This window comes from Suillus paluster (assembly GCF_016628075.1).
Source record: "Suillus paluster strain FC165 chromosome Unknown EDB91scaffold_467, whole genome shotgun sequence".
Lineage (NCBI taxonomy): Eukaryota > Fungi > Basidiomycota > Agaricomycetes > Boletales > Suillaceae > Suillus > Suillus paluster.
The window spans coordinates 743-12471 of record NW_024538027.1 but is presented as its reverse complement, the minus strand read 5'-3'; the positions used below and the strand labels follow the sequence as shown (position 1 = coordinate 12471).

The following is an 11729-nucleotide window of genomic DNA, read 5'->3' as shown; positions in this document are numbered from 1 at the left end:
CACTGCCTCCTACATAGAAGTATATAAAAACACCTCCCATACATAGCTACTCCCCAGTCTTAATATTACTTGTCTTCCCACTGTCTCTACTAGCAGGAATTCTCCATAGGACTTTTCTCCCTCTCTGGACACAAGTTTACCTTGTTGTCACCTCTGACCCTCCGCCCCGACTTAGAGCCGCTCTCTAAGCACTTACTCTTACCTCTCTGACCTCATCATTCCATCCCCTTACTCCCCTCCATCCCAATAAAATTCCTCCGCCTCCCCCACTCCACTCCTAGTCAGATTACCACTAGTAGCACTTACCTCCCAACTCACCAAGTGGACCCAAGCAGTCTGCCCATCCTATCATCAGACCTGCTCCAAATTCAGGGCATGTACTCGGCTAAGGGCGCAGTGCAAGAACTGAAGCCAAGCCCCGACCCCTCCACTTCTCCATCCGAGCATAGTCTCTAACAGTAGAACAAGAAGTCACACTTCAGCAAGCGTTGAATGGTTCCAATGCCATAGAGTGGCAAGAAGCAATCAACTATGAAATCAGTCAGCTGGAGAAGTTGGGTACATGGGAAATTGTTGATGCACCTGTGGGCACAAACTTGATACCATGTCATTACATCTTGGTGATGAAATGCGGACCCAATGGCGAGAAGGTAAAGCTACAAGCTCAATTAGTAGCAAATGGCCGGTGCCAGAAGTATGGAATCTATTACTTTGACACCTTTGCCCCTACCTCTAACATGTCAACAATTTGGACAGTCTTGATGATGGTAGCTGAATGTGACTGGGAAATTCACCAAGTCAACATCAAGAGCACTTACCTGTATGCAGAGCTCAAGGAGGAAATTTTCATGTGTGTGCCACCAGGGTATTTAAAGGAGGGTGAAGAGAGGAAGGTGTTGAGGCTGAACTAAAGCAGACTGGGTATGAGTGGGCTGAAGAATTAACAGGAGTATTCATGAAGCTGGGTTTCAAATGTTCGCAGGTTGACCAGGCAGTGTATTTCAAACATTCTGAGGATGAACACACTGTTATTACCATCTCAGTTGACGACATGGCTGTAACTTCCAAACATCTATGCCACATCACCCTATTCAAGGACCAGGTCACCCAATACTTCAAAATCTCACACCTCAGCAAGCTCAACTGGCTGCTGTGACTCAAGGTTGAGCACAACCATTCCACCCGCACTATTACTCTCTCTCAAAGGGCCTATATCAACACTATCCTAGAATATTTTCAGCTCTCAGGTACCAAAGCCACCCAGACTCCAATGGAAGTAGGTGCAGTTTTATCTGATGCACAATCACTAGCAATGCAGGTGCAACATGAAGCCATGAAAGATGTACTGTACCAATGAGCTATAGGGTCACTGATGTATGCGGCTACTAGTACATGCCCCAACATCACATTCGCTGTTGTGACACTCTCTCAATTCATGTAAAACCCCAGTACTACTCACTAGGAATCCACCAAGTGGGTCCTTCGATACCTCAAAGGTATAGCTGACTATGGAATAACCTTAGGAAGCACAGATGCTGGACTAGAGGCCTATGTAGATGCAGATTGAGTGTCTCAAGCCCACCACCACTCAATGTTGGGATATGTTGTCTTGTTGAATGGAGCACCAGTAGCATGGAGCACCAGAAAGCAGCCTATAATAGTGCTTTCTACAGCCAAGGCTGAATATGTCGCACTAATCACATTCATCTGGGAGATATGTTACCTGCATTTCCTTGTTAGTGAACTACATTACACCTCTACCATTCCCACTCCTGTCTACTGTGACAATCAAGTGGCTATTGTGCTTGCCTTGAACCAAAAGTTCCACTCTGGGACAAAGAATATTGACCTTTGTTTCCATTTTATCTGTGTGCATGTTAAGAACGGCAACTTCAAGCTCATATATTGCCCAACAGACAATAACATCGCTGATGCATTTACCAAGGCTCTACCATGCCCATGGCTCCAGAAGCTACATGGCCTAATTTTAAGGTCGTGCTCAAGGGGAAGACAACTCAAAGGGCTTTGGCTTCAGCTCGTGCGCTGCACCCCTTACCCGAGTATGTGCCCTTAATTTCCGAGGGGCAGAGGGGAAGTCTGACAGAAGTCTGGGGAAGTCCAGAGCTCAGACGTCAGGGGAGTTCAGCGAAACTCTGGAAGATTATGAGAGAATGGAGTAAGGCTACTATGGACAAGTCTGGAGTAGAAACAGAACAGAGTTTAGACTACCCTAAGGTAGAGTCAGAGATTTAGTCCTAAGGTTTAATCCCTAAGACTCAGAGGTAGACAAGAGATGAGACTCAAGTCCGGAGAAGCAGGAAAGAGCAGAACTAAGATGGAGAGTCGGAGGTATAGTCAAAGGAATCAATCCTAAGACTCGGAGATTGACAAGAGACAAGCTTAAGTCCAGAGGTACAGGAATGAGCAGGAGCTAAGATGATATTCGTACTGAGGAGTTCTGGAGTATTACAGGAGTTTATATACTGTAGGTATCATGTAAGTAAATCAGTCAGCAAAGGTAAGAGCTATGTACAAAGCATGTGGAAAGTCTATTACTAAGTATAACAGATCAAAGCAGTGAAGTCGGAAATGAAGTAAGAATGGACGGATCAGTAAGCATAGCAGAATAGGACATAACTGGTAACCAGAGCAATAGCTAATCTAAAAGGAGTTAGGGGTGAGTGCAGAGATGAAGGCGGAGCGCCAGGCGGAATAGTAAGACAGAGGACCGGACTTCAATGAAGTAGATCCGGAATTCCAGATCCGGAGGTACGGGATATGACAATTAGTAAGTGTATAACGGATCAAAGCAGTGAGGTCGGAGATGAAGTACAATCAGATGGATCAGTAAGCATAGCGGAAAGACATAACCGGTAGCCAGAGCAATAGCTATTCTAAAAGGAGATAAGAGTGGAGTGCTGGGTGAAATAACAGGACGGAGAACCGGACTTTAGTGGAGGAGATCCGGAATTCTGGATATGGAGGTACAGGATATGACACCTAATGTGCTTGGATAGTGCTCAAGGGGGAGTGTTTGAATCCAGATTGAAGGCCAACGGTGAGACACCAGAGTGAGACATTGCAAGTGCTACCCAAAGGCATGATGGAAGATAAAGTGACATTGGCTGAGGTATACAATATGCAACCATTTATTTTATCTATGCTATCTTATATTACCTATCGCTATGCTAACTACCTTAAAGCTATGTGTCATACAAACAAGCATCTCAGTCTGTTTCCCGAGACTGAGATGTGAGTCAAAGTCCCCCATTTTCATTATTGCATCAGAGCTAACTATACCCATAGAATATATTTGTTCTAGGTACATTACTAGACTTACATCAAGTCTGTTTCCTAAGACTGAGAGACGTAGGATCAGTGCTGGCCAGTCACTCTAGGAATAGCATTGGCTAGCATATTACAATTAGTGTGCAACATGCAGAATCTGTGCTGGCCATATTTTTATAGTATATTACAGTATGAGCCTATTGAGAGGCTAATATCCTATGATGTTCAGGCCAGGCTAGTGTTAGAACCATGCATAAAGGGTAGGAAGGAGTTTATGGAGTGTCATATCCCAGACCTCCAGACCCAGAATTCCGGATCTCCCCTACAAAAGTCTGGTTCTCCGTCCTGTTGTCCGCCTGGTGCTCTGCCTTCATCTCTATACTCACAACTATCTCCTTTTAGAATACTGTTCTCCGGCTACCGGTTGTATGTGTTAGGTACCGTGCTGGCTCAGGAAGCAGAGGGGTCAGGGCTTGGCTTCAGCTCTTGTGCTGTGCCCTTAGCCAAGTATGTGCCCCAAATTTGGAGCGGGTCCGACGTTGTCCGACGATAGGACAAGTGGACTGCTTAGGTCCGCTTTGAGGGTCGGGAGGTAAGAGCTACTAGCGGCGGACTGACTAGGAGTGGAGTGGAGAAGATGGAGGATAATGGGGAGGGTGGAAAGGAGCTGGGGGAATACTTGATAGGAGCAGAGAAGGTGGAGGATAATGCGGAGGGCAGAAAGGAGCAGGGGGAATACTTGATGGGGGTGGGGAAGTAAAGAGAAGACTTAGAGCACGGCTCTAAGTCGGAGCAGAGGGTCAGGGGTGACAACAAGGTGAAACTTGTGTCCAGAGGAGGCAAGGTCCTACTGAGAATTCTCACAAGTAGTAACTGCGAGAAGACAAGTAATATTAAGACTGGGGAAAATATCTAAGTACAGGATATGTTATATACTTCTATGTATGAGGCAGTGATCAGGATAACTATGTTGTAAGGCTATGTACCAAGGATATAGTTTGTAAGTACTTTACACAGGCGAAGACATAAGTTGGAGCGGATATCAATATGTATGTGTTGGATCAGTTGATCAAGCGGTAATAGGAATTACCGGTGATCTGGAAGTAAGGGTCTATGTACCGAAGGGGAAGTATATATCTAAAAGGAGAAAGCAGATCCAGTTGAATGGAGACATTATGGAAGGGGACCGGTTGGGCAGTCAAGCGGGAGCGTAGGGGCAGATGCGGATGATGATTGGGTGGAGCGGTGGATGGATGGAGCGGAGGGGGTTTGAAAGCGGAGTGGATATCAATATTGGAGCGGTCGGATCAGGTATATGACAGACTATGAGGGACTAAGTCCAATGTAGACGGTAAGGCAAAGGCTGTCAGGAGACAGAGGCAGAGATTTGCAAGATTTAAGTTGAGTTGGAGGTAGTTAGCATAGGTTTGAGTCTATATTCATATTGTAGAAACACTACCAGAAGAGCCCCTTCAGTGACAAATCCCGTACTATACGGGTCACCCGACCTACATAATATCCCGTGTAATACGGGCCAGCGGATTATGGGCTGATGTTATGTATATTCCCAATGTTGACGGGTGGGCCAGGAGAAATATTATTTCCGATGTTGACAGGTGGGCCCATCTATGCTGATGTTATATATATCATCGACAATGGTGGATGGGCCGGGAGAAATATTATTATGGAGATGGGTGGGCCCATGTGGGTAATATGTAGAGTAGGATTGACATATATTATAGACCTGAGGAGAGATGTATAGCAAATATTATTATATAGACGGGTGGGTCGATGTATTACTATTATTTTGTAGACGGATGGGCTGAGGGAGCGGTGGAATATTTATTACATAGATGGGTGGGCCGACATAGGGAAATATTAGATAGACGGGTGGGCCGACGTGGGGTATTATTAGGTAGATGGGTGGGCCGAGGGTGAGGCGAATTATTTATTACATAGACGGGTGGGCCGACGTAGGTGTATATTAGATAGACGGGTGGGCTGAGGGTGAGGTGAATTATTTATTATATAGACGGGTGGGCCGACGTGGGTTAATATTAGATAGACGGGTGGGCCGAGGGTGAGGTGAATTATTTATTACATAGACGAGTGGGCCGACGTAGGGAAATATTACATAGATGGGTGGGCCGAAGTTGGGAATTTTACCTAGATGGGTGGGCCGACGTCAGGTAATATTAGACAGACGGGTGGGCCCAGATACGAATCATATAGACAGATAGGCCTAGGTATTGGTATACTATATCCACGAAAGCACTGAAAGAGAACCAGAGAGCTGCCTCGTGTCGACTCAGACTCAGCGACGAGTGATACTAATAAGATCACAGTCACGTTTCACCACAGTGCTGGTCAATCGAATCATCTTTGTCGAGTAGATAGATACCAGAAAGCCTGAATACACCATGTCTGACATTCACCAAGTAACGAGTACCAAGTACTGAACCCTGAAACCCAAAACCCAAAACTGGAGCCCCGAACACCCAGACTGGAGACTCGAGAGAGACTCAACTTGAAATTCAAACCTCAACTGGGAACTCATACATTTTTACGAGTTTCAAGTTGAGTACCGACACCCGACACCCGAGTACCGAGTACCGAATCTCAGGTGTCGGTACTCAGTACTCGGTGATTCGAGTCTTGGGATTCAAAACTCAGATTTATACGAGTTTTGAGTTTCAAGATTCAAGATTCGAGTGTCGAGTTTTGAGTCGAGTACCGACACCCGACACCCAAGTACCGAGTACCAACACCCAAGATTCGGTACTCGGTACTCGGTGATTCGAGTCTCAGGATTCGAAACTCAGATTTATGCGAGTTTCGAGTTTCAAGATTCAAGGTTCGAGATTCAAGTTTCGAGTCAAGTACCGACACCCGACACCCGACACCCGAGATTCAGTACTCAGTACTCGGTGAAATGTGTACAGAAATACGAATGTAAGATGATACACACGAATCACCGAGTACCGAGTACCGACTCGGATCTTAACCTATTGATGTCGTGAGACCATGGATAGACTCCCCTAGACAAGGGCTACAACTTTGATTTTCATCGAAAAAGCTCCCACCATCTACAATATCAAGTCCTGAGCACCGGGCACCAGGCACTGGGCACCGAGTACCGAACACTGAGCACTGAATACTCGGTACTCGGTACTTAGTACTCAGTTCCCAGTACTTGATACTCAATGCTGAATATCTTGGTACTCAACTGAGCACTGAGTACCGACTACCAAGCACCAAGCACCAAGCACCAGGCACCGGGCAGATATTTATCTAAAAAGTTCCCATGGTCAAAGTGCTTTCTTGAACACTCCATTTGCAAGTATTTTGCTTATATATTACTAGGATCTTAACCTATTGATGTCATGAGACTATGGATAGACTCCCCTAGACAAGGGCTACAACTTTGGTTTTCATCGAAAAAGTTCCCATGGTCTACAATATCGAGCACCGAGCACCGGGCACCGGGCACCGGGCACCGAGCACTGAATACTCGGGACTCGGTACTTGATACTCGATGCTCGGTACCTACTCAATACTCAATACTTGGTACTCAGTACTTGATACTCGATGCTGAATATCTTGGTACCTACTCACTACTCAATATGTACCTTAACACTTTTGAACCCTTCATTTTCGAGTATTTTGCTTATACCTCACTAGGATCTCAACCTATTGATGTCATGAGACTATGGATAAACTCCCCTTGACATGGGCTACAACTTTGATTTTCATCGAAAAAGTTCCCACGGTCTATAAAATTGAATACCGAGCACCAAGCACTGAATACTCGGTACTCAGTACCTACTCGATACTCAAAACTTGGTACTTGGTACTCAGTTCCCAGTACTTGATACTCAATGCTGAATATCTTGGTATTCAACTAAGCACTGAGCACACTGAGTACCCACTACTGAGCACCAAGCACCCAGGTATGGGGTCTATTTCTATGTATATTGGTAGTAGATACATCATATAGATAGACCAGGACACCTACATGATCCTTCCATAGGAACAACACTTGACAAATCACAATTGTGACATTTTGATATGTTTTACCACCCTACCCTTACACAGATTATCCAAGTTACTCATAGACTGTCATTATTACATTTATTATGCTAAGGATCAGTGATATTTAGGCCGGAAATTTGAGATCTGATGTAAAGGGGATATTTCTACTGATCAAAAGCCCACATGGTAAATGATAGCCTTAAAGACTTAGAAAGATCCATCCAGGATTGATTGAATGACAAGCAAAACAATATACGTGTGAAAAGTGACAATTGACATCTGTTCACACAAAGTCACATTTATATATGATACAGGTTGAAGATTTCATTAAAAATGTGTAGGATACATGGTGGACTACCTAAGGAACCTATACTGCATACTGCCCTGAGGGTAGAGTGTTGGTGGGAGGGATGTGGCATAGAAGTGTTTGAATTGGTTGCCCATAGCCAAGGATACACCAACTGACCATTTTCGATGTTTGGGGCATTTGAGCTTTGACATTTCCCACACTCAATTTCTTATCTATTTCACTTCCCCAGCTCTCAATTCCTGGTGGATCTTTCTGTAATTTTAGATCCATCATACTGAATATATGTGAAATATACTCTAGGTGTCTGATCATTAAAGTTCAATAATTCAGAGATATGGGCCTTTTATCAGTAGAAATATCAAGTATATATACCATCTCAAAGCAACAGCATATTTTGAGCTGATCCTGGTCATGAAAAGCAAGTATATATGCTATGCTAATGATATATGAATATATTGGATTATTTATGCAAGGATAGAACAATCAAAAACATGAGAAATGTGAAACACATGATTTATCAATTTTTGTTGCTGTAGAAGGATCGTGTAGGTGTCCTGGTCCAGTGATATGATGTATCTGAGGGAGGGTACACTATACAGGTACTTGAGTATCAAGTAGGTACCGAGTACCAAGTATTCAGTGCTCGGTGCTCAGTACTTGATACTCAGTACTCAATACTTGGTAGTCAGAACTCAGTGCTCAGTGCTCAGTGCTGAGTACAGAGTATTGAGTATTGAGTATTGAGTATTGAGTAGGTACCAATTACTGAGTACTGAGTGTTGAGTATCAGGTAGGTACTGAGTGCCAAGTATTCAGTGCTTGGTGCTTGGTACTCAATACTCGGTACTTGATACTAAATACTAAATACTTGGTAGTCAGTACTCAGTGCTTAGTGCTCAGGTGAGTACCAAGATATTCAGCATTGAGTATCAAGTACCAAGTACCAAGTATTGAGTATTGAGTAGGTACTGAGCATCGAGTATCAAGTACCGAGTACCAAGTATTGAGTATTGAGTAGGTACTGATTACTGAGTATTCAGTGCTCGGTGCTCAGTACTCAATACTCAATACTCAATATACTAAATGCTCGGTAGTCGGTACTCAGTGCTCAGTTGAGTACCAAGAGATTCAGCATTGTATACTGAGTACCAAGGTCTGAGTATCAAGTAGGTACCAAGTACCGAGTATTCAGGGCTAGGTGCTCGGTACTCAATATTGTAGACCGTGGGAACTTTTTCGATGAAAACCAAAGTTGTAGACCTTGTCTAGGTGGGTCTCTCCATAGTCTCATGACATCAATAGGTTAAGATCCTAGTAAGATATAAGCAAATACTTGCAAATGGAGTGTTCAAGAAAGCACTTTGACCATGGGAACTTTTTAGATAAATATCAATATTGTAGCCCTTGTCAAGGGGAGTCTATTCATAGTCTCATGACATCAATAGGTTAAGATATACCAAGATATTCAGCATTGAGTATCAAGTAGCGGGAACTGAGTACTAAGTACCGAGTACTGAGTATTCAGTGCTTGGTGCTTGGTGCCCGGTGCTCGGTGCTTGGTAGTTGGTACTCAGTCCTCAGTTGAGTACTGAGTATTCAGTGCTCAGTGCCCAGTGCCCGGTGCCTGGTGCCTGGTGCTTGGTGCTTGGTGCTTGGTGCTTGGTGCTTGGTGCTTGGTGCTTGGTGCTTGGTGCTCGGTAGTCGGTACTCAGTGCTCAGTTGAGTACCAAGATATTCAGCATTGAGTATCAAGTACTGGGAACTGAGTACTGAGTACCGAGTTTTGAGTATCGAGTAGGTAGCGAGTACCGAGTATTCAGGGCTCGGTGCTTGGTACTCAATATTCTAGACCATGGGAACTTTTTCGATGAAAACCAAAGTTGTAGCCCTTGCCTAGTGGAGTCTATCCATGGTCTCATGACATCAATAGGTTAAGATCCTAGTATGATATAAGCAAAATACTTGCAAATGGAGTGTTCAAGAAAGCACTTTGACCGTGGGAACTATGTAGATAAAAATCAAAATTGTAGCCCTTGTCAAGGGGAGTCTATCCATAGTCTCACAACATCAATAGGTCAAGATCTACCAATATATTCAGCACGAGTACCAAGTTCCGGGCATCGAGTACCAAGTGCCGAGTGCTGGGTTTTGGCACTCGGTACTCGGCACTCGGTGCCCGGAACTTGGTGCTTGGTACTTGGTGATTTGTTCAATTTACAAAATGTTGTATTTTAGTTTTGTGTTTTGGTGCTCGATGCCCAGAACTCGATGCCCGGAACTTGGTACTCGGTACTTGGTGATTTGTTCAATTTACAAAATGTAGTATTTTAGTTTTGTGTTTTGGTGCTTGATGCCCAGAACTCGATGCCCTGAACTCGGTGCCCAGAACTCGGTACTTGGTGATTTGTTCAATTTACAAAATGTTGTATTTTAGTTTCATGTTTCGGTGCTCGATGCCCAGGACTTGATACCCGGAACTTGGTGCCTGGAACTCGGTACTCGGTACTTGGTGATTTGTTCAATTTATGAAATACCCGGAAGTCGATATTAGTTACCTGGAACTCGACATTAGTTACCTGGACATCAATAGATGTTACCCAGAACTCGATAGATGTTACCTGGAACTCAATAGATGTTACCTGGAACTCGATAGATGTTACCCGGCCTGTGGATATGATATCAACCATCTTGGCCCACCCGTCTATATAATATACTACTACCTCAGCCCATACATCTATATAATATACTACCACCTCGGCCCATATGTCTATATGATATGTATCTGGGCCCACCTGTATATGTGATATCCAACTACCTTGGCCCACCCATCTATATAATATCTAATCAATTGCTCTCTCGGCCCACCTGTCTATATTATATACCCCCATGTCGGCCTACCCATCTATGCAATATATGACTACCTTCGGCCCACCCATATATATAATAAATATTTTACTGCTCCCTCGGCCCACCCATATATATAATAAATATTTCACCACTCCCTTGGCCCACCCGTCTACAAAATAATCTTAATTCGTCACCCCACCCATCTAATATGATATATATCTGGGCCCACCCGTCTATGTGATAATTCAGTGCTTGGTGCTCGGTACTTGGTGCCCGGTGCCTGGTGCCTGGTGCCCGGTGCTTGGGACTCGATATTGTAGACCGTGGGAACTTTTTCGATGAAAACTAAAGTTGTAGCCCTTGTCTAGGGGAGTCTATCCATAGTCTCATGACATCAATAGGTTAAGATCTACCAATATATTCAGCATGAGTACCGAGTTCTGGGTATCGAGTACCGAGTGCCGAGTGCTGGGTTTCAGCACTCGGTACTCGATGCCCGGAACTCGGTACTCGGCACTCAGTGCCCGGAACTTGGTGCTTGGTACTTGGTGATTTGTTCAATTTATGAAATGTTGTATTTTAGTTTTGTGTTTCAGTGCTCAATGCCCAGAACTCAATGCCCGGAACTCGGTGCCCGGAGCTTGGTACTAGGTACTTGGTGATTTGTTCAATTTACAAAATGTTGTATTTTAGTTTCGTGTTTCGGTGCTCGATGCCCAGAACTCGATGCCCCGAACTCGGTGCCTGGAACTCGGTACTTGGTGATTTGTTCAATTTACAAAATGTTGTATTTTGGTTTCATGTTTCAGTGCTCGATGCCCAGAACTCGATGCCCGGAACTTGGTACTTGGTACTTGGTGATTTGTTCAATTTATGAAATACCCGGAAGTCGATATTAGTTACCTGGAACTCAATATTAGTTACCCGGACATCAATAGATGTTACCTGGCCCGTGGATATGATATCAACCATCTCAGCCCACCCGTCTATATAATATACTACTACCTCGGCCCATATGTCTATATGATATGTATCTGGGCCCACCCGTATATGTGATATCCAACTACCTTGGCCCACCCATCTATATAATATCTAATAAATTGCTCTCTCGGCCCACCCGTCTATATTATATACCCCCATGTCAGCCTACCCGTCTATGCAATATATGACTACCTTCGGCCCACCCGTATATATAATAAATATTTTACCACTCCCTTGGCCCACCCATATATATAATAAATATTTCACCACT

At 44.2% G+C, this 11729-nt stretch overlaps 1 protein-coding gene across 1 annotated transcript; it reads right to left on the bottom strand.

Annotated features, from left to right (window-relative positions):
* Positions 1–9226: 9226 nt before the first annotated feature.
* On the bottom strand, positions 9227–9448 carry EDB91DRAFT_1066527 (uncharacterized protein; the record flags this gene model as incomplete). Its single annotated transcript, XM_041314815.1, has 1 exon — positions 9227–9448. A coding segment is annotated over one exon (222 nt), but the record flags the coding sequence as incomplete, so codon positions are not given.
* Between the last annotated feature and the right edge of the window lie 2281 nt (positions 9449–11729).